General features: G+C 40.8%; 1 protein-coding gene across 1 annotated transcript; it reads right to left on the reverse strand.

Annotated features, from left to right (window-relative positions):
- Window positions 1–1,128: 1,128 nt before the first annotated feature.
- On the reverse strand, window positions 1,129–23,550 carry bptf (bromodomain PHD finger transcription factor). The gene is made up of 32 exons (XM_056752125.1): window positions 22,521–23,550; window positions 20,375–21,197; window positions 19,935–20,155; window positions 17,718–17,930; window positions 17,178–17,336; window positions 16,448–16,633; window positions 16,224–16,372; window positions 15,744–16,093; window positions 15,526–15,657; window positions 15,056–15,185; window positions 14,736–14,871; window positions 14,296–14,643; window positions 12,415–14,185; window positions 12,208–12,332; window positions 11,995–12,123; window positions 11,751–11,901; window positions 11,610–11,649; window positions 10,551–10,791; window positions 9,547–9,717; window positions 8,612–8,748; window positions 8,341–8,455; window positions 7,833–8,008; window positions 7,483–7,753; window positions 6,746–7,401; window positions 6,503–6,585; window positions 5,323–5,548; window positions 4,570–4,859; window positions 4,231–4,404; window positions 3,902–4,094; window positions 3,696–3,780; window positions 3,397–3,583; window positions 1,129–1,724 (listed from the first exon to the last, which is right to left on the reverse strand). Exons 1-32 carry the CDS (start codon window positions 23,002–23,004, stop codon window positions 1,688–1,690), a joined length of 8,589 nt encoding a protein of 2,862 aa, XP_056608103.1. The 5' UTR covers window positions 23,005–23,550; the 3' UTR covers window positions 1,129–1,687.
- Window positions 23,551–24,505: the final 955 nt, after the last annotated feature.

Raw genomic sequence — 24,505 nt, forward strand, 5'->3', positions numbered from 1 at the left:
TTAGCTAATTTTCCTAAGGGCCTTAAACAACTCAAATTAAATACACAATAGTTGTTATTTATAGGCTTTGTATTTGTTATCCTCCCGCAAAGTGTATTACGCAATTTATTTTTCAAAATGTTTATTGTTATTTTTTTTATATTATTGATTATTCTAACTTAATGTTGATCTAAACCGTATTCTCGAACTTATTTGTTAGAAAGTAATGTGGATGGCACAAATTGGTGTGCGGTTGAGGCGACACGTGGCTTTGGGATTTAAAAGTGCATTCTGTAAAACGTGCTCAAGGACGGAAGTCGAATATTAAAACACATGTAAACGGATATCTAGTTCATATAAAGAATTATTAACAGCCAGGCAGACCAATCTTATCTCCAATGTATAAAACAAACGTTTTAATATTTATTTAAAACTTTTAATAAGTTAAACTAACTCGAAAGTGTTCTTTGATTCATCATTTATGGCTGTATTATGCTATGCAATAAAACAATTAACATCCAAAATGTCTCATATAGATAGTGGAAAGTGTTTTGTTTGAAAGTTGGAGTCACACACAGCTTAATGGTAAGACACAACTTCTGCAGTTGTTCAAGAAGAATTTAATTCAGTAATCTCAGAAGCCCCAACTACTTCAACATTAAAAAAATTAAGATTTGAAGATAAGATTTTAGGTGCTGGTTTGGTAGGCTTAAAACAAACAGTCCAAGGTATACAAACAAATCTGAGAATTAGATCACATACAGACTGTGTCCAAGTATTGGAAGTCTATGAGAAAACTCATTTGATTTTAACAAAACAAGGTTATTGCCATACAAATTCTGTACCAACTCCAAGACTGAAAAAGTGCAGTTGAAAACATAACACAGAGTTTCCCACACAGAGAAAATGATCGTAGCCTATAATTTATAGCGACGTATTGGTACAAGCATAACTATAAACATATTTGTGATTATTGTGTGCTTTTTAACAAAATAAGCCAGAGAAAATGTTAATAATATTCATAATCTATATCCATAAGTACATCATTTAAAAAAGTAAGCCAATCTGTCAGGCTTTATTGTACAAATTTGTATCAGGGTTCTACATTAAAGGTTTTAGCTTTCAAATGAAGAGAATATAGAGACATCATAATGTAGAGGAGAGAATCCTGTCCCCTCCATTTATTTGTTTCATATACATCAATAGTTTTTCAGTTGTAATACAAAAGAAAAGTTATACAAACAGGATACCTTCTGACCATTTTCATCAGTCCTTAGTGCCATCTTAAAGCACCATTTCTTATTTTAGGTATTTTTTCACCCAATTTCTTAAAAACCAATTTGCAGATTGTGCCCACATTCCCCTTTAGAAGTGCCGAATCACATCACCAAGAAAATCAACGGGTGCACCCTAACTCCTGTCGTCCTGGATAAAGCGAACATGATTTGGGAGGGTTTAAAAACTCACAAAAACATTTTTGAAAGCAATTATTCCAAAAAAAGAAAATAATGGAGGACATCCCAGTCAAGACCCAATAAACAATCAAAAATGTAAACTGTCCATTCTTGATCCAAACCACAGCTCTTTCTGTCCATTATTCCATGAAATGCTGTAACTATGTGCAGATGCTGGCTGGCTGACTGACTGGGACAGAGTTCCGTCTTGAATTTAATGTTCAAAGTTTATTAGTACAGCATGTGGCTGTATTCTATGAGGCTGATGACTGAAGTTTGTTGTTATGAGACCTACAGAGTACAAAGAGAATGATATTAAGAGCCCTTTGGGTTTATTGAACATTCACACATAACACAAGTGAAAAAGAAATTGGTAGAAAAGGAACACAGGAAAATAGCCACAGGGGTTATAGGAATGGCAGCCATGTTTGCGTTGTGTAGCGGGAATGCCTTTCAGTCATTTAAACTGTAATGCAGTAATGCCGGTCTGGATTTAAAAGAAAAAAAAAATACACAAACAAACATGCAATTTTACTTTATTTGAAGCATGGTCCTTTATTTTCAACAACGAAATCCTAATATAAGAATTTAAAACTTTCATAGTTAACAAAAGCTTTTGACAAAAACACCTGTTCTTTAAGCGAACTGATACTGCACAGATTTTGCGCAAAATGCGTGCCGCCAAAGCTACGCTCGACAAATGTGTTAGTCCCTCTCCTTAAAAACCTGGACAGTAAATCAGTTCACACAAACCGTTGATAAGCACATTGCTATAAAACTAAACAGGTCTTAAAAATGACAGTGACAGCCAATCCAACAAAAAGTCTTGTCACATGAAATTTACTTTCACGTAAAAAGTATAAAAAGTATCACGTGACCAGCAAACAGATTTACACAGGAGCATGTGTGCAAGGTATCTTTATGGTCAGTGCTTCAACATGGCTGCCGTTCTCTGACCGTCAATCAATCAAGGCATCGCTGGAGTTTTGTTTTTTATTGACAGCTTTTTCCATTCTCCAAAACATCACTAATTTTATTTAAATATACATCAGCTTCCACTGTTAATAAAACAGCATGTTCCATGATTCTATAATAAAGAATGACTCCGCCCCTTCAGCCATTATGACTTATGACATCACAATCTGCAAGAAAGGATAATGGGTTGAATGAATGACATGCGCAGATGAACAAACACAAATGGTTATCATCAGAACACAGCGGTTGATATGAAAAGATATGAATATGATAGGATGAAATCCAGAGTGAGATCAGAGGTCAGTCGACAGCTATACAGAGTCTGATTCTAAAATAAATGGTGTGGATGTTTAAATATTTTTAAGGCTGCAATCTGTAACTCGTAATAAAAATTTGGCATGAACTTTAAATATCGATATTTAAAACTCTCCTTGTCCAAAATGGTAAGCTTATAATGATAATTTTTAAGCTAAGCCGTCGATCTAGATTTAGCTAGAAATGTTTCATGTTATTTGACTGCAACATATGTAAGGATAAGGGCCCGGTTGCATAAAGCACCTTAAGTTTAATTTTCCCTTAAGTGTGCCCTTAAATATACCTTTAGTTTTACTTGAGTTATTCTCTTATTGTCTTTGCTAAAGGGAAATCACCCCTTAAGTGTAGAACTTAAGCGAAAAACTTAAGGTGCTTTATGCAACTGGGCAAACTACATACAGTGACTTGCTATTTTATGTTTTAAACAGAGGTGGCGACAGAAAAGCAAAATGTACGCATTGCAGCTTTAAAAAAAAACTAGGCATGAAAGAAAACTGGACAAAAAAAATCAATGAAAGGAGGACGTGACAAATTGTTATCGCTAATGTAAAAATGCACAAATTTAGCAGACTTCAACCAACTATTTAAACGCTTTTCCGCGACAGATTAAACTAGAAAGCATAATATGCACCCTTAAACACACGTCACATGATTTACGCAAAACATACGTTACCTGCTTGCTTTAAAAGCTTTTAGTTTCTGTACAAAGAAGGACTCCAGAAACTCGGCACACTGGTAAAAGGGCGAGTCGCTGGGATTGTAGTAGCGGCAGTTGTCGAAGATTTTGGTCATGTCCGCTACGAACTCCGTGAGCTTGCTGTAAAAATGCTTCTGTATCCTCTCCTCCATCGTCAACAGGTCTGTTAACAGAAAATAACAAAGATTTAAAACAACCACACCAAGCGTAGATTGTGAAAAGTTAGGAAATGAGCGAAGAGTGAAAACTAGACGATCACAGGACAAAATTCCTACCCATTGGTTCCTTGATGATCCCATAATAATCTGGAGCGTCATTGGGATCTACTGGTTCCAGGAATGGCCACGCCATTTTATGAGTCTAGCACACAGAAAAACAATTACACTAGTTTTAACGTTATACTTGAATCGACACATCAAACTTACGTTTAATATTAATATTATTAAAAGCAAACGAAGAAAGACTGAGAAACGGCGCCCACCTGTAAGGAACGCAGGATTCGCTTCAAACCCTCGTAGTCTTTATCTGTGAGCGGCGTCAGTACTGTCATGGCGTCCTCTGTAGACTGGCACTGCGGGCATACGTACTCGTCAATGTGTGTAGCTTCGCTCTGGAGGATGCCCACACAGCGACCATGGTACCAGTTCTGACAGCGATCGCAACCAATGTAGAACCTGAAAACACATGCAACTCAATTATGTTTGAAAAAGCAATGCAGCTATTGGTATTACAAGTGTTGTAAGCCATGGCTTACACCACCTTTAACCCGCTAAAAACGTTTTTCATTAAAATGTGAAGATGTGTCTTTACTGTGACTCGTCGTATGGAGTTCTGCAGATGCAGTAGAGCTCTTCCGTGCTGCCCTCCTGTGCACGTTTACATTCTGCGCAGATGTAGTCATCCATCTTCTTGGCTTCTTTCTCTGTGATTCCCACACACTCCCCATGGTACCAGTTAGAGCAGAGGTCACAACCGATGTAGAATCTGCATCAACAAACACACATGCATATGTTATCACTTGTCACAATTGCCTTATTTTTTAAATCATGTATTTCATCAAACATCAAGTTTGTTGTAAAACTGAAAATTCACTTCAAATTAGCGATTAACTTGGTGTGCTTGCAAAATAAGAACATGTGAAGCTCATACTTGGATTCATCGTAGGGCGTTTTGCAGACGCAGTATAACTTGATGTCCCTCTTGCTATCCTTTGAGGTAGTGGAGATCATTTTCTTCCGTTTGGACTTGGACGCCGCATCCCTCTCCTCGTCCCGCTTGCGTTTGTGTGCGGATGAGGGGGAGGTGACAGTCGGCGTGTACGTAGAGAGGCCGGCGTGCGTGTGGGCAGATGCAGCGGCGGCTGCAGCTGCTTGTGCAGCCACGGCCTGTGCTTTCTCCTTCTCCCTCCTCAGTTTGATGAGATCTCTCCTCAACTCCTCCTAAAACAACACAGAAAAATGGTAGTCCGACTAGAAGAGCAGTGCAGAGGTCACAAACATGAAATAAAGTTAAAAGTTAGTATAAGTTAATGTTATTGACACGCTGACGTATTTAGGCAAATCACTAAAAAAGCACAAAATATTGCTCTCTCTTACAAACAATATAATCGGCTTTAAAATTAATTTTTAAACTAACTATAGTTATTTGCATCTTTAGACAAACTATTTCTTTAAAACATTATTTTAAATATAAATTAACGATTCACTATTTTGTTACGGTTTATAAAACTACAAATGCGCAAATTAGCTTTATCAACATTGTGTATTCTAAATTACTTTTATAACTTTTAAATGCCAATCTCATACAAGATACAGTGTTCAATATTATAAAGCAGAACCAGCAGGAAACATTAATCTCGAGCATAGCTGCATTTCTCCGTGGGTTAAGCTGCTTTCCTCTCACCTGCACCTGCAGCTGGAGTTCTTTATCTAACAGAGCTCTCTTCTTCAGGATGTCGGCTTTCAGCTGCTCCTTGTGTTTAAAGAGCAGAGCTGAAAGCTTGCTTGCGTTCTGCTTGGTGCGCTTCTGTTCAACCGACTCCTCACGTTTCCTCTTTTTGGCCGCCTGCCTCTCGTCCTTATCGATTTTATCCAGGATGAACTTCATCACCTGGTTACAGACGATCATTCTGCACAGAGAGATCAAAGGAGGTGTTACGGGGCTCCCCAGACACAATATATGAAGATTAAGTCTATAAATGCATGTACATTCAGTTTAGCGCTGTACATTAATGTATTCGGCAGATGTTTTTATTCATTACAGGACAAATTACACTATTTTGGCCCTCTGGAGCCCAAGACAATCATACTTGTATTACTTTGAACATTTATAACGCACACACATAAATATATATTATTCAGGAGTAAACCTAAAAAAAACAATGAGGTTTGATGTTATCGAAGCGCCGCCATACTTTAAATTGCCACACTGGACATGCAACGTACTATAAGCTCAAAATATGAATTATTTTTCTCACCACTGGAGTCATTTAAAATACTTTAAAGATGGATATACGGATGTTCTTTTTAAAGCTTCAATAAGTTGATGCCTGTATAACAAGTAACATGTCGACATTTTAAGGTTTTTGTTCTTATCCGAGTCAAAGAAGACATATACATCTAGGATGCAATTAGGGTGAAGGAATAAAAAAAGATTTTATATTTTGTCCTCTAAAAAGAGCAATAATCACATTGACTTTACAAACGAGGCCTTCCTTCTTAAAGAAAGCAACCACTAAAAACATTTGAGGTCAAATTTATGAGGAAGGTATTGAAAATGTTTTTTTTTTAAATGAGGTATTTCTTCTTAAAAAGCAAGCTATAAAAACACATCACCCCAATCGTCTGACTTAATACCCTTTTCTTTTTTTGTCTACTATTTGTACCGTTTTTATCTATATCACGCCTTTTTGATATTTTGACTCTTTCAGCGATGTGTACAGCCAATGTATTTGTACTTCGCAATTATAGCATATATTCTATATATTTCATACACTTAATGTTTTGTGTGTACTTCGCTTTCTTATATTTACTGTAAAGCTGCTTTGATTCAGTGCAATACTTTTTAAAATCTGCATGTTTACCTCTGGTTTTCCTCTCTTTCAGCAGGAGTCATGGTTTTCTTCTGTTTCAGCTGCTCAATGGCTACATTCTGCTTTTGAGCCACCTGAGTACAACAGCACATTAAAGAACCTTATCAACATTGACTTCAACCTTCTTTCCAACCGCAAATCTCTTGCCCAAATCACATTGATTGAATGGAGTATAGTTTCTGGTTACGCAGGTCTAACAGTGGAACATCTTAAGTAAAGTATTTTAGTCCAGACCTGTTTCTGCAGCAGTTCACTCTGACTCGAGTTCTGCTGGCTTTGCTCCCGCTTGGCCTCCTGCTGTTTCTTCTTCTGCTGCTGCTGTTTCTCGCAGAGCTGCTGGATGCGCTGGAGCTGTTCCTGCACGCTGGACGTCTGGATTGTCACCAGGTTCTGGATCTGGTGCGTCTGGACCTGGCCTCCGCCCTGCTGCTGGATCTGAATAGGCAGCTGCAGTTTGATCTGCTGGGGAATTCCAGCCACGGTCCCGACCTGCTGGACCTGAGCCTGAATCTGGGCTGCTACCTGACTCTGGATATGAGAGATGACCTGCTGCTGAAGCCCGGGGACGCTGAGGAGCTGCGGGGGGAGCTGGATCTGGGGCTGGACTTTGGTTACTGTGGTCTGAGCCACGTGAGCTACGGGAAGGGTGGCGACCTGCGACAGAGGGGTTGCGACCGTCACCTGCGGCATCTGCACGGCAGGTAAGGGTGCGGGGGCTGGTGTTGCGAGTTGGGGCGGGGCTTGTGGTTGAGGGCGGAGCTGTGTGGGAGGGCGTGGCTGCAGAGAGGAGATAGGTTGGGGAACGGCCGTGGTAAGGACTGTGGGTGCTATTTGTGATGGCATGATGGGAAGTTGGGTTGGAGGTGGGGGCTGTGGAGCAGGCTGAACTGCTAAACAGAAAAACGTAATAAAATCAATACATTTCAACGGTATACTGAAACTGACAAATAAAAATGCACAACAAGTCTCACCTGGTAGCGTGGGTGCTGCAGGGGTGGCGGGGGCAACCGGGGACGGGGCGACCGCCGCAGTTGTCGTGCAGGGTGTGGCGGGTGCAGACACCGCTACAGGAGCCATGGGTGTGAATAAGAAACGCTGGACTTGGCCATTGGGCATGGCCGCCTGCATGAGCTGTTGACCGGGACCCGGAATAACCGTCACGCCCTGGGGGATGACCTGCAGCTGACCTGTGGTTTGACCTTGTCCTTGAATCACAACGGTCAACCCTTGGCTCCCACCATGCTGAGTGAAACACACAGGATAGGTCAGTACGCTCTTTAGCACTGTGCGGTAAACCATCAAAGGTAGGACTAGTACCAACCTGAGCCCCTTGGGTGAGCTGCGTGAGCTGAGCCAGGGTGAGTTTTACCTGACCCTGCTGTGGTCGGGGTGCAGAGGGTGTTTGTGGGGTCTGCGGTTGGATTGGTGTAGAGAGGCGGGGAGGAGTGCCTAGTGCCGGACTCCCTGTACCCGTCTGCACTGTCTGTTGCACCTGACCTGTGAGATACAAAGAGAAAATCATGTTGACACTGCGAAAGAGCAAAAAAATTCAGCGCAAGCAAAACAGATCTTTTATGGAGTGTAGGTCTGCTTGACATTGAAAATGTGATATGCAACTTGCTTAATTACGTTATATACTATACGATAATGTGCAGGAAGATCATTCTTTAAGATATTGCACTATTTAACTTTTTCAAAATGAATAATAAGTAATCAACATGTATGTTTTATATTTTTTCCAGATGCTTCAGTTCGAGGAAATTCTCTTTTCAGCATCAGTAAATCACAAATCATAATAGAACTGGGTGTGAATTTTTTTTTAAGAATACCTTGTTGAACCATCAACGGTGTGCGAATGATGGTCTTCCCAAGAGTGGCGGTCTGTTGCAAGGGAGAACGAGTCACTGTCATTCCGGGTCTGATAGTCGTCCCAGTTGTTATGACCTGAACATAAACAGTTATTGAACAGCCGTTATTGAGATTACAGGTACATGCAGATTTAGATACATACTTTCTAAAAGGGTCGGTGATAAGAGAGCTATAATTCTTTACTATGCCCTGGTTTACAGACAGGACTGTGACTTAGTTAAAGCTGTATACCTGCTGCGTTGTTGTGGTCGTGTTGGGCCTGATGTTAATGGTGGTAGTACGAGGCTGGAATGAAGGGAATGATTGAGCACTGCCCGCCGTGCCGGCTGGAATGATGCCCACCACCTTCTGTTGTACCTGCACCAAACCTGTAGAGATGAAAGACAACACTTAGATTGCTCTATTCATACTTTTATTTTATGAACACAAAACATATCTGAAATGCAAAACGTTAGAAGTTTGAATTTGTAAAAGGTAGAGGCAACGCTAAAGCTAAACCAAAAAGAACACAAATTGCAAAAAAACTAAGTTAGGGTTGTCTAACGATTAATCGCAATAAATCGTATCCAGAATAAAAGTTTGTGTTAGCATTATGTTTGCTGTGTACTGAATGCATATTATTACATACATACATGCATATATTTAAGAAAAATTAATCAACGTTTATAAATAATTTCAATTATTGGTAAATAAATAAATACTAATACTATTCTAAATATTTCCTAAATATATAAATATGCTTATGTTTAAAATGCATTTATAATACAAAATGAATGTGAATAGTACACACACATTTATTATGTAAACACAAACTTTTATTCTGAATGCATTTATTTGCGATTAATCGTTTGACAGCCATAAGATGAATCCACTGTATTTAAAAGTTACACTCAATTAACGCAATCCTGAACATCAAAGTCGAAGAAGTGATCACAAAATGAATTAGATTAAGCTTTAAAGCGTTCACACTGACAGCGATGAAAATCACTGGAGTTCGCAAGATGTCTCAAGTGATCACTATATGCAATATCACTGTGGTCAACGATGACTGAAACTTTCGAAAACCAAAACATTTCACTTAAAAATCCATAAATTGTGCCTTTCTGCGTGCAAGAAGGCCTATCGTATAAGAATCTCATGCCAAAAGTGTCGGAGGCCTGTTGTACCTCCTTGCGTGGTTGGCACGTTCACAGTGACTATCTTGCTGTTGGCTGGAACAGGCAGTTTAGCCGCGATGACGCTGCCGCCCATGGACCCCGCAGCAGCCGTGATGTGGAACGTTTGCCCAGGCGTGGTGGCGCTACTCGCCGCCACGGTCACAACCGAACTGGTGGAGACTGCAAGACACAGGTCTGGTCACCACCCTAACACATACATATCAATCTGGAGATCCAGCAGTGGTGCCCAGAAACATCCATCCTCACTATGGACACCCGGATGATGTATAGAGACTATTCAAGGTTTGTTCTAAAATTAGCAAAACGGCCTCCAAGTGGCACACTCCAAATGGCTGAAAAACATACTCTACAAGTGTGCAGATGGGAATGCGCAAACAACGCAGTGCAAGAGTGCAGTCTTGCATGTTCTTGCAGGCAAATCAGAGATTGTTAATCTTGATTTCTAATGTAAAATATTAAACTTGATGTGTTCAATTATACATAAAAGTCATGAACTCTCTTAAGAGTTCTAGGTCACCCTACAGTGCACCCCTGCAAGAACCACATACTTGCAATGCGTTCTGAAATGGATTGTGACGCATTTCAGAACACAACCATTGTGCAACATTGAGCTTATGTTCACGCAACTGCATAAAGTATGTTTTAGACCTAAAAAGTGTCGTCATTTTTCTCATATTTAGATTTTTAGTATCAGAGTAGCCTCATTTCAGATCCAGATTTGGATAGAAATCTGATCTAGTCCCATTGAACCTTCCTCAGGGTATAAGCTAGGCACCACTGACTTTAATACGCCACTGCATTCCATCACTATTTGCATCAACGTACGGCATTCAGACAACAAAACGATATCGAGAACAAATAGCAGTCCACAAAACATCACCACAAAAGTCTACTCATCAATCATGTACACTGAAATGCACAAGAAAACATCTGAAATAAACCTCAAGTGACGTTTAAAACCATGCAGACAGATAACCCATGTAAAAACACACCTGGACTGCCTTGTTGTCCCTGCTTGACCCAGGAAGCGAAGGACTGCTGGAAGTTCTTGTTTTGCTGGAATGTCACCGGAGAGCCCAGCTTGGTGGCCATTACCACTTTTGGCACTGGCGTTACCTGACCGCCAACGGTCCCCACTACCACCTTCTGAGGAGTGGATCCAGGTGTATTAGCTGTGCTGGTTAAGGTGGTTGTGTTGCTGGTGCCACCAGGTTTCTGCTGCTCCAACCGTTTCTATAATATAATCATGTTATGAGGGGATGAGTATAAAAAATATATACAAAAGATACAATTTATGAGGAATGTCAATAGATTAAAAAAATTAATCGTGATTAATCGTGCGATTAATCACACACGTATAGTGAAATTAAACACTTTTTATTCAGTTTAACATATTTATTTTAGTGCTGTCAATCGATTAAAAAATTAACCAACTAATCACATGCAGCTTTGATGTTTTTAAATATATTTTCACATTCTAATAATTTCACATTTTGTCTCCAAATATATTAAGAAACATCACATTTCTTTGACAGCTTCATTTTAAGAATGAAAGCAAATATTCTAATATTGTTAGCTTTGCAAATTATGTCTTAATAAAATATAAACTTTTTTCTACAAATCAAACCCAATATAATAAGTGTGTCTAGCTGGTAGGAAATATACAGAAAATAAATAAAGTTCTCAAACACTTTACAGTCTTTACTACTAAATAGATGAAATATAGAAGATTCCCAATTAAAGCTACAAAATCACATTGATTAATTATTTTCTTCTTTGATTAACACAGCAGCAAGTTTTTGAACGTGGCACCTTTAAGATCTGTGCCTCTAAGCAAGTCTAATGGACTTTCAGATGCGATATTTTATAAGTTTTGGAAAGGCCCATTGGATAGAACACCAATTTCTTTCAATATTGTGCCCCGGGTTAGTAAAGGGGGCGCCCCAGGTGGGCACATGTCTATATCCCACCTGCTGGGCTGCCAATCTCTGCTGCTTAAGCTGAGCTTCCAATTGGGCCTTGATCTCTTCTGCTTTCTTCTGCACACTAACCTTAGATGGGTCAGACGCTTGGGCCTTTTCCCTCTCAACCCTGTCAAAAGAAAAAACTTGAGTTAGGTTTAACCTTAGTTGAATAAATTCATGTGGGTAGAGTACATTTGAAACAGGTGATTTCCATACAAAAGAGTTAACCTCTCAGTAAAGGCTCTTATCTCCCAAAGTTCTAGATCTTCTTCGGCCACCCAGGTTTCGATCACAACAGGCCCCGTCTGCTTAGCCGGTTCTGGCTTTTTTGGTCTAAGAGCACTGGAACGTAGACCTTTCCTTTGTGGTGTCGGAGTTTCTGTTCAGAGGAAATTATGTACAGGTTTATCAAGCCTGGTAAAATGGGTGCAGATTATTGTGTTTTTAGTCAAGACTCCTTATCCACCATTACCTTTTGGAGTATCAGGCACTCCAAGGGGACAGATAATCTTCCTGATGCAATACTCTGAACGGATGCCGTAAGGCCCAACATCTCGCCGCTTGATGATCTCAGTGGTGGTGATATCTGTGTCGGATGTTTCTGAAAAGTAAGAGTCAAAAGGTTACTAAAGGTTCCAATGTCAGCCCTCAAAACCTTCAAATGTTAAAGCAAATGACCCCCAACCTGTCCGTGTTGTCCCTACGGCAGGCGAGGGCTTTACGCCCATATCATCCCATCTGAGGCAAGCCCAGAGCAGTCGTAGCGTCAGGCTTACTCCAGCCAAAGACCTAACAGTCTGAAGTCGATATCTATACGGGACAACCTCCATTAATAAGCCTTCAGGGTTAAAACAAGTTGAATTACTAAAAAGAGAAACGCAAAGATACCGACCTCCACGTGATCCCAAACGTTGGTCGCGGAGATGGGTAGGGCCAGATATCTAAAGCCGGCTTGGCATTGTAGTTAAAAATGGGAACTTCACGAATGCCACCTCGCCTCGCGAGTTTCTTCAGCTCGTCGTTCGGAAGCACGAAGATGCTCTTCTTGCTGCTCTTGGTCACAAACTTGCGGTACGAGGGCAGTGCCGTCCCGGACCGTGCTTTCTTGGTGCGGGAGAACTTTAATAGTTGTACTCTGTCCTTGGTGGAATATTCATGACTAACAGTCATAGAGGTCACAGAGGACCCGCAAGGACCTGTTCGAGTTTCTGTGACAACTGTCTTGCACTCTTTTGTTACCAGGGCTCCCTGGGATGAGTTTGTAACCTTGGTGACGGTCATTGTGGTTTGAGAGGAGAGCGTTGAGACGGTGCTACTACACTCCGTCTTACAATCTGATGACACAGATAACCCATTATTGGAAGCGAGGCTGGCATTCGAGGACAACACCTTGCAGGACTCTGTAGATACTGTGGTTGTAGTCGTGGTTACTTGAGTAACGACTTTTGTTATCTCCCCAACGCTGTTGCTGTTTTCAGTGATGTCGCTGCTTAAACTGGATTCTTCTGCCGATTGGACGGGGGAAGAAACAAGAGGTTTAACTTCGTCAACTTGCATGGGCTCGATCTTTGAGTTACAACTAGGCACCTCGGGTCTTGAGTTTGGTTCTGAAGCTACTGTAGAAGGTTCAGGTACAATGGAGCTAAGAGAAGTGTCTACTGTTCCCTGGCTGGTGTTTTCCAACTTCAACATTTTCTGAGGTGGTAGATAGTCAGGGTCAGAAACCCCTTTCTCTCCATCAGATTTCACCTGAGGATTTGAGCTATTCGTCCATTCTTTAAGACACTCTTGTGTGGCGTCACCATTTGTTAGCGACTTCACCTGTGATATTGCTTTGATTTCCTCGCCAAGGCTACTTGTTAGCTCCTTGGCGTTAACGTTTTCAGTCAAATTCTCACATTGTGAGTCTACAAGGCCATCTTTGCCATTGACTTGTAGGGGAATTGTTTTTTTTACGCTTATGTTATTCTCATTGTTTTCAATGATAGTCCCAGTTTCTTCCGGTGCAGGACATACACCTTCTAAAACCGTTTTATCTGGTTTAGCATTCAAGTTGAGACTCGGATCAAGACTTTGTGAATTTCCGTTGAGCTCAGACATAGCTACTCGACTGACCATTTTGGGTTCTGGTTCTGGCGATTTCTGATGTTCTTTAGTTACACCAGAGTCACTTAACCTGACATCCAGGTTATTATTCTGTCCCGAAGCGTTTGTTCCTGACTGTTCTCCCTCCTGGTTAAAATAAAGCTTTTTGACCACATGATCTTTTTCCTGTATAGTTAGGCCTGCCACCCCATCTGTCCTGCTGGTTTTTGGTGTTTCTGGGATGCTTTCTTCAATCTTTACCTTTTGTTCTTCAGCAGCTAATGTTGACTCCTTGGTTTCTGAAGAGGGTTTAGAAACAGCTGTCTTCTTGAGTTTCTCTAACCTCTGCTTCTCCTCCAGCGTAAACTGTTTGACGCGCCTCTCCAAAAGGCCATCAAGTTTTGAGGCGTTGACTATCTTTTTGTATGCCGTTCGCTGCAAGAAACCCTCACTGACATTGACAACATCATACCAGAAGGATTTCTGGGGCTCACTTGGAGCGCGATCCTTTGTTACTTCGCCTTCGAAAGACTCTCCTTTGACAAGAGAGTCATTTGATGAAGTATTTGTATCATCAGCTGCAAATATAAATAAATAAACAATGTTACAAAATGTTTAGGTTTTTACTCACAAGAATCACAATTGAACTTAAGCAATTGAAACCACAATGTTTTCATACATAAAATACCTTTATCATCATTTTCAGCAGAGTCTGGAGCACTACTGTCCATTTTTTCCACAGATCCATTTTTCTCATCATGATTATCTTCCACTTCTTCATTCTTTTTTTCTTCTTCATTTACATTCTCCTCTTCCACAATGTTTTCAATCGGCTTACTTTCAACTTTTTCGCTAACTTCTTCATCTTTCAACACATCATCTTTCACCCCAGACGATTGTGCTTCTGAAGAATCCAGAGATGCGTTTAGGACACTGGCGATTTCAGCCTCATTTTGAGACGAATTTCCATCCGTTTTCGCTGAAGTTTTTGGTGTTTCTGAGAGAGCAGCCTGATTGTCTGTTCCCTTTTTAGCTGCTACAAAAAAAAATATTAAATCCCTGTAAATAAACACTACCAAAAGAGACCTTAAACTTCAATTTCAGTATTCAGTACAAGCAAAAACCTACCCTCGAGGGCTTTACGGTAGTTGACGTTGGTGTTTCCAGGAAGCTTCGTGAGAAAACGATGGACATGCGTTTTACTCACCCAGCTCCAGCCACCATACCCGGTCACCCTGTACTCCTCACCCTTCTGCTTCCACACCTGCAGAAGATTTAAAAGTGAAATGAGTGTTACTGAACGTCCACTGCAATGTTATTAAACTATTGAAACATTTCTGTCCATCGAAAAGTAATTAAAATATCTGCCTCAACATTCCCTTTAATTGCAATGACATAAAATGTTTAGCATGAACATACTGTCAATTTAATGTGTCAACTGAAAGTACCTGGTGTTTGATGGGAAACGTGTACTTCACCCACGTGGCCTGCTGCATGGTCTCTTCATCCTCCAGTTTTTTCTCTCTCTTTTTCACCTTCTCCTTCTCTTCCCGCTCCACAGAGGTCATACGATGAAGTCTGCAGAACGATGCGGCAGGAAAAAAGAAAGATCACCAAAACTAGGACGTTAAGGTGACTCACAGTACATTTATGGAGCGCTTCCAGCAAAGTCCTCTGCTATATTACAGATGGATATTTTTACACTAAGCAACAACAATGTGCAGTATGATATTGTCTATAGATGTATAATCTAACATCAAATTTGCAACCTGTAAACTTTTACTCTAAAATTCCAGGTTTAGTTATTTTTATATGTGTTGAAGTCAAATGACATCAACCTGACAGATCTACTCTTTATTACTTTAAGATTACTGATGAAAATTACTTTACAAATTTCACATTTGCATTTTTTTCTGACCTCGTGTGACCCAGAGAATCCTTCCACATCGGGAGCATGACCACGGGTTTGATTGCACATTCAAGAATGGCCAACGCTAAAGCAAACTCTCTCGCCTTGCTGCACATCTGAACAGCTTTTATCCAGTTTGACCTACAGCCACAAAAAAATTTAAAGTTAACAACATACAATTGTTAAGGTTTCACAAAAGCAACTTTAACAAACCGTTCTGGAACCGCTTGTGAGACTTGCCTGTGTGAGCCCAGTTTGGATGCAGGAATGGCGCAGGGACATTGTTCTCGAGCTGGATGATGGTCAACCTTAGCGTAGACACGATCAGCGCCTTTGAGCCGTAGAGCGATCCATTCCACTTGAATTCACCAGCAGGGGTCATGCAGAACTTGTGGGAGAGATGTCTGCGTTTGTCGTGGTCCTCGCGGTGCTGGTGTTTGTTCAGCGCAAGCGTGTTCGTGCTGTACTGGTTGTGGTAGACGCGGAATTTTCCCTCATTGCCCAATTTGAAAAAGCTGCTGCTTACGCCCTGCTTCGATGAATCTCTCTTAATCATGCCGAAGGAAAGTGGCGAAGACTGAAACATTCGAACAGTTCACCATCAGTATACAAGGAGTAAACGGGACAAAGATGAACAACGTTTGGCTCAAATGAAAATGTGGGTATGGTTATTACTCGATTGGCTTAGATTAACATGCGTGTCTCACCTCTTTAAGTGCTTTACTTCCATCCTGAGAGCTGCAGTCCTTATCCTGCATCACCCTGCGTTGGCTTAGCTTGCTATCAGGGTTGCGGAGTCGCGTAACCATGCGTGAGGCTCCCGTCTTTACACCATCTCCATTAGCTTTATTATCACCTAAAACAAGGAAAAATGCAGTTACAGCATTTCAATCATTTTGAAACAGATTTTTCAAGCGCCTGGCATGCGCACCTGCATCTTCATGGCTGTTTAAAGAAGACTGCGAAGACCGGTCCGCCAGGTCGGGTTCTTCCGGATCTCGCAGGCATTCAGAGATGGAGAAATTACTGCTGCAGCTGTTGTCGTCCGCTGTGGCAGGAGGTTCACCCATCAATACAGAAGACCCTTCACCGTGACCATCAGACTCTGAGCTTTTACCTACAGGAAGTGACATTGACAGGAAGTGAGAACAATGCCATGGCGTATTCAAAATAACAAAGTCCTTTTTCCACTCATTGTATGCAAGTAGAATAATGAAAGGTGAATCTAATTCAAAATGTTAACATTGACGCATTCTGCAGATGCTTTTATTCAAAGCGGCTTCCGTGTCTTTTAATTGTATTGAGTGTTTGCTGGAAATCGAACCCATGACCTTTGCAGTTTTAGTGCTATGCTCTAGCAATGGATCTACAGGAAAGCAACACAGATCCGCACTCTGTACTTGAAGTAAAGAAGATATGCCAAAGACACTAAGATGGCCAAGATCCAGTTCTACACTATAAGCAGTTGTGTTGAACAAAAGGCTACTGGGAAGTCTAGACACTCATTTGTGCCAACAGGGGCTTTGTTTCATTAAAGTGGAAGATTTGTTCTTTGCTAGGAAACAGAGCAGCTAACTGGCTGGGACACATCTAACGTAACAGTAGCACCTATGTGACTTGAACACAAAGTAAATGATTCATTCCTGAATCCTTTACCGTACCTGCCAACTCTTTTACCCCATCCACTCCTTCACTCTTCTCCTCCCCAGCGGAAGACAAACTCCTGGCATTCCCAGTGGGACTCTGGGTGTCGGTTTTAGATGTTGCGACTGTCTCAGAAGCTACAGTTTTACCCTCTTCCTCAGCCTGACCGTCTGTAGCTTTGAATGGACAAAGAAACACAACTTCTTCAAATGGGAGTAATAAACCAGTACACATCCGGCGTACAGTTTAACTAAGATGTGAACTGAATTAGAGTGAATCGATAGTGGCTGTAAAAGGACAACTCTTGATAAAGCAGTTGCTTAAACAGCTGTGTGAAAGCACATAATCTAGAAGAAAATTATGCTCTACATTAAAAAATTGGATTAGATGAAAAAAGCGTTAAGATTGTAAGTGATAACAACAAAACGACTATGCGTTAGATATCATATTAATCTTTAAACTAGGATTTATAGACAGTCTGAAGCACTAAAGCTTTAGTATGTTGGCAAACATAAAAAAAAATCAAAGATGTTCCAAATGATTTCTGCGGCTCTCACCGTTAGCAGATGTCTCCTCATTCGTTGTGTTTCCATCACTTGATTCTTGTTTTGAACATGATCCGTTGGCAGGACTCATATCATCAATACCTCCTGGTTCACCAGAGCCTGAGTCTGCTTCCTGTCTGGCCTTCTGAGCCTCCTCGGCCGCCCGTCGTTTCACCTCCTCAAGCTCCGCCTCCTGCTTGGTCTTCAGACGGTCCAGAATCACATCTGGAAAAGAACACACACAAAAATCAGAAAGTATTGAAACACTATTAGCACAAGGATGTCTCCATATCTTACAGATTTCAAAATGAATATTCGAGCTATAAAGTAATTGTGACAAATATCGCATGACTTTTTCTCTTTACATCAAATAGATTTTTTGAAAACAGTAAATGAGGTGCGAGTCTGAGCTATTATTTTATTCAACGCAGAATTGTTCCAGTCGGTTGATGCAAGACTCAATCTTTTTACTATTTTACTATACCCTTGCAAACTATTTGTGCAAATCACACTGAAATATAACAGCATATGATCCACAAATAGAACTGCTATTAAAGATGCTGCTTAGTATGAAAATATAATTTTGTCGAAATCTCCATACGGTTTTCCACCTGCCTCAAACAATCTAGCGTCTGTCCGAGCAGATCCTAACAAGCACAAAAACAGACGATTTATTCGTGCAATGTTACAGTAATAAGCCCGAGCAGATTCCAACCTGAAGAAGGCATTCATTACAAATGTATGACCACAATAACACATTTGGCAGCAGAAAACATCCACAACAGCTGTCTAATACGGTCCTCGAAAAATCCTTTCCCCCTTAAATCCTAAAAAGATGCATTGTAGGATCAAGATAGTAAATCACTGACATTCGGCAGCCTACAAGTTTAAAAATAACTCCTTGTAATTTAAGTTTCCTGAATGCACATTTTAAAAAACCACATAAAAACCGTTTGCACAGAGGAAGGAGAAAACAGCACAACTGCACAATTTTACAACACGACTCCACTGCACGTCTAACTTCTTTCAATGTTTATAGATTACAGTACATTTAATATGGCTGTAAGTATTAGAATACTAAACTCTATGGCCCGATTTCACAGACACGGTTGAATTGAAAATATTTCGCTTTTATAAAAATACCTTAGAAGAACACATTACTGCGTTGATATATTTAAAGATATTTCTGGGCAATTTATATGTAAGACAGGTCACACATTCATTTAAGGCTGTGATTTTTAATGCCATGCCAGCGTCCACGGCTATTTTTATGGCGAGAAAAATTATGTATATTTGCATCAGGTTCTTTTAATTATATTTTTCTAAAAAAATGTAAACAGTATTTGATGTGAGGCTATGAAAAATCTCTTTAAAGGAGTTAACTGTATAAAAAAACACTAAAAGTCGTGACAGCGATGCCAAGGACGAAATGCGAAGGAGCACAAATGACTCAAACTATCAGTTGCTGAAGAAACAGCACTGATTTTGACAACCTCCATGTTCAAACGTTCTTCTTTATAACATCAGGGATGAACAATGAAAAAAGTCCATTATTAGCTTGTGAAAAAATATGTTTCATTAAAACACATGCAAAGTAGTTTTTCACAAGAAATAAATGATATAAAAACGAATTTGGGTTGAATCATGCCTCAAAACAAAACATGTGAAGGATGCTAATGTAGTTTCATCTGCATCTGAATGTGTGTTTTTTTCTACATGCAAGTATGACATCTGCAATTTAAACCTAATTAGGGCTGTCAAACTATAAATTGCAATTAATCGCATCCAGAATAAAAGTCTGTTTACATAATATATGTCTGTGTATATTACTTTTGTACTTTCACATTCACATACTTGCATATATTTAAGAAACTATTAAATACATAAAAACCATTAAACTTTTATGTAATTTAAATTATTAATAAATACATGTAAATATTTCCTAAATATGACTTGTATGTGTCTTTGCTTTATAAATACAAAATTAATATTCAAAGTACACAGGCAGACACATATATTTTGTAAACACAACTTTGATTCAGGAAGCGATTATTCGTTTGACAGCCCTAAAGCTAATACATTAAGAAAATAAACTTTAACTCTTTGACTCAAGTGTTAAGGTTAAGGAAAACACATAATACACGCAATGTCATCAACAAATCAGAGTGTTGATTCTGCACATCTGTATTTTAACGAAAATATGGTTCTGGATGAGTGTATTTTTCTTACCATTTGCAATAGTGAGGTAAGCCCTGCTATTCCCACGAGCCTTGTTGGTGAGCTCCTCCGTAATGTCCATGTGAGTATGAAACTCCTCTCTCATCTCCTCCAGAACAGAGCAGAGATCATTCTCCCAGTACTCCTTATCCAGAAGCTCCAACAACTCGCCCAGCTGGACTTTAGTGCTGTAGTACCACGTCTTCTTATTTTCATCATCACCGTCCTCCTCTCTGTAACACATCAACGGAAGCACAGGTTTCATCAAACACGATTGCAATCACTATTTTTGAACCAAAACATTTTGACCGGATTTAAAATGATCATTAGTACCATAAACAAAATAATCTAAGTTCCTTTAATGTAAAATGTAAGAATATACAATTTCTAAGATAAGAAGTTTTCATTTGCTGATTTTATTTGGAGTTTGGAGATGTCCTGGAAATACTCACACAACAATCCTCCGGTTAAGAAACCAGTATTTCCTCTGATGCCGGTCATAACCAATTGGCTCCTGTCGGATGTACGGACGGCTTTTCTGAAACTCCGTCAAACAGTCCGTGGCGCCCGGCACTTTGTGTGCCACACAAATCTCACACTGCCACTCGTCCTCGGGCACCTCCTCCAGAGGTGGCTTCACACACTCCAGGTGATACACAGCCGAGCAGGTCTCGCAGCACAGCAAATCGCCCAGCCTGTGGCACACCCTACAATGGTCGTCGTACTGAATGACCCCCTCGGACATCAGCTCCTCGCGGGCGAGGTTGGTGGTGAGAAACTGGTCGACTAGAAACTGCAAGACCTTGACTTTACTCTCCAGAGGGCTGAACGGGTAGTCTTCGCCCTCCAGGTCCGGCAGGACGTGGTGATACTCCGGGTCACTCTCGCAGTACGAGCGCACTACCTCTGGCCAGGTCATGCCGTCTATGAAGTAGAGCGTGGAGTTGACGCTGTCCTTAAGGTCTGCGGGTCCGAAGGTGGTGTTGGAAGTGTCCTCTTCTCTTAAGATAGCTTTCAGCAGAGAAATATGCGTCTCTGCCATTAACGTGCACTGCTCTTGCGCTAACAGAGCGGCACAGAAGTCCTCAAACCTGAACGGAGAGAGACGCAAGACGGTGCTAAAACTGCGAAGGACCTCATAAATAGCAGAGGCATTGAGAAGCTGCTCGTTGGGAATGAGAAGATCTTCGGAGGTACTGGGCAACTCCAAAAACGGGATCTCTTTCTGTTCCAGAATTGGAGACGGTGGCCGTCTTGGTCTTGGCCTTCTTCGACCTAATTGACAAAAGAAACGGAATCAGTTTCGACTGGCCAGGCAGAACACAATATTATGAAGCACTTATAAAACTTAATGAAAAATGCGTATCAGTAAAACATTGAACTACATATAAGCAAAACAGTGCGTGTTGTTTCAATGATAGAAGATTATAAATATATATTTTTATGAAAGACCAGGCAACTGCATTCGAGTCAATTTTATATCAAACATTTAAAACCCTCAGAAGAATTTACCTATAACTAGGTAAGTTTTGGGTTATATTAAAAGTAAAATAAAAATAGTCACAAATGTGCTGTCTCACCACAACAACTACACTGTAACCATATTATTTAAAGTAAAACTGTGGTAACACAAATTGTACTGAAACTTCACTGCAATATAATAAAACCATTATTAATTCCCCTAAAGGATATCCAGTGCACGTTTAATTCATCATCCAAAAACTGAATAATCACTTTAATCTAAATGATAACAACCTGACACTGGAGAACATTTCCTAATCATTAAAACCAACGGGATAAGTGGGACTATAACGTCACGGGTCGAAATGCAACTTCCTCCAGCATCAGGTGCAGCAGAACTGGCGCTGCATTTCAAAACAAGCGGCCGCATGCTGCCCTGTCATCAGCTTGAAACCCCAGTCAGAGAGGGACATAGACATGCTAGTGAGCACAGATAGTGAGTAAAACACTTGAACGTAACAGTTTACTCAAAAGTGCAGCTAAATTATGCGATGTGCATAATATTAAAATATGTTTTAATCTTATTAAGCTAATTACTTTACATAATATCAATGCTATACAATCAACTAACGAGGTGACAAGCTAACAAAGCGTGACCACGTTTGTGTGATTTAGCTTCAGACCCAAAACTTTATCAACATATATCTAACAACTTCAATACTATTATAAATGTTACCGAATACAAGTTAACAAATTATTCAAGAAGTTCGTCTGATGTGCTAACTGGCTAACGCTAGCAAATAAACAAATGGGAGAGGGAGGTGATTTTCAACTTATTTTAAAAGCACACAGCATACAAGTATGCTAGAAAACACACTAATGTAAAATTAAAAGATGTATGTAGTTAACCGTAGAGCCATTTTAACCTCTATTCGCACTGCAATTGAATCTAAACAAATGAGGAGAAGGCTAAAGCTAACTGCTAAACCCGAGGCCTCTGCCAGCAGAGAAAAGCACCAGGATCCATTTTGAGCGTTTCGGTCAACAAAGAGAGATCACACGCAGATCTCCCGTTTTCCAGCCCGCAGCTGCCATCGCAGCACGCGGATCGGTGTCTCGTGAGGTGCGTGTGCATACCCGCGGCGCTGCCGTGGCTGCTCTCCGTGCAGTAACTCGCATCATCTTCATCCTCTTCCACCAGCTCCTCCAGGTAGTCCGACTCATCGTTGATGGCCGCCTCCTCCTCGTCGTCTTCTTCATCATCATCCGACAGACGCTCCTCGACGAAGTCGTCCTCCTCGGACCTCAAACTGACCGCGTCCTCGTCGTCTTCGTCGCTTTCGTGGTCGTCGTAAACCACCCCGCTGGAGGCGATGCGCCGTCCCCTGCCTCTGCCCGATCCTCTGCCTCTCCCCCTGCCCCTCGAACCCGCGGATCGCGCTTTCCTCCGGCCTCGCGACGAATGGTGATGGGTTCCTCGTTTAGGGCTGACAAAATCGTCATCCGAGGTCCCTCTATGCTTCGGCTTTAAACTCCGACGGGGTCTCAGACCGCGCACCGGCCCCGATGAGGGCTCCTGCATCAGCAGGGTTTTGGGCGGCCTGCCTCGTCTCCCCCTCATTATGGATAAAAATCTATTCTCTTCAGTTTCGCGTTTTGCGCGCTCCCTACGCGCATAAAACCCGGGATTTCGGGCACCACCGTTAAGTCGATCTCGCGTAGGTGTTGATGCACCAGTCCCGCGGAGCCCCGGTCTCGGTTAACGTCGGAATGCTCAAAACGTACGCCCGGCGCCCCGCTTTGGGTCGCTCGTAGCCGCCATGTTCCTTCCTCTCTCTCCGTCCACTGACAACAGACAGCAGGCCTAGTGCTGGAGTCACGTGACCCGCGAGCGCTCGCTACTTTTTTTGTACCACGAATTTTGTTTTATTTTGCAGTTTGTCGACGAACTGCTAGAGTGCGCGATGCTTTCTTTCTCTCATCGAGAGCGGGAAACGAGTTTCGTACGCGGGTTTGATGATTTAATGGCGGTTCCGTGGCAGCGGGTATTGTTATCTGCCGCTGGCTCGTTTAAATGCTCGGTTTCCCTCTACGTGTTACTTCAGTCGGTTCGTCCAGATCAAGGGATCACTGTGACGGGTTGATGTCAGTGTAACGTACTGAAAGCATTAAACATACTCGTGTAATTCAATATTTTAGTGCTAGTTCGTTTGTGAGCAAAACATTACGCACAAATAGGCTATTTGCAAGCAGTGTTGACGATTTTATTGGCCACATGGGGATATGAAAGGTGACTAAGGTTAGCTGTCTGATCTGCAGTTACTAGAGTTAATTTGATCTAGATTTGGGAAAAAATGGGAAACATTTCGTTTTTCATTCAGGAATGCTGTGCATCTGAGAAAAATAAAAGTTTGTTTTGGTGGTATTCTTGAGTCTGTTAGGTTGTGTAAATATTTGGGATGCACCGATGGGATTTTAACAAACAATACATCTTTTTTTTACCTGCTTGATTCTTTGAACCCCTGTCAGTAAAATAGGGCTTCTTTGATCATGTTTTAAGTTTGCAGAGTTAATAAACACATGCATTTTGGTATATGTGCTGGTAAAGTGCAGCATAGTTTGATTGAATATGGATTAAGTCCATTTAACATTACACAGGCCAACGTTATGAGACACAAAGTAACAACAAAATATAATTGTAACCATCCGAAGAGTTTTTTTTTTCATAAAATAAACAGTTGTGTTATCATTATACATTCAATGAAGTCATTGAAAATAGTTCCACTGCTATTGCCAATAATTAAGTATACATTATTCATGGGTCAAAGGTGTATACAGATTTTCGACTTGCCAAATTTAAAATAGAAATAAATGATATGTATCGCAGTTGAACACAAATGCCAATTATAAGTTTAAATGAAGTGATTTTGATTTGGGCATAGCCTTTAAAATGTAATGTGTTAAAACCGTGATTTCTTGAAATTAATGTTATTGACCCACATTATACATATTTATTAATATTGACTGCTTTTCCCCACTTTTCTTCTCCTGTGACCTGTAAATGGCTTTTTTCATGCTCTAGATCAGTGGTTGTCAAACTTTTTTTTGCCTAAGTATACCTT

Source organism: Triplophysa dalaica, chromosome 7 (assembly GCF_015846415.1).
Source record: "Triplophysa dalaica isolate WHDGS20190420 chromosome 7, ASM1584641v1, whole genome shotgun sequence".
Taxonomy (NCBI): Eukaryota; Metazoa; Chordata; class Actinopteri; order Cypriniformes; family Nemacheilidae; genus Triplophysa; species Triplophysa dalaica.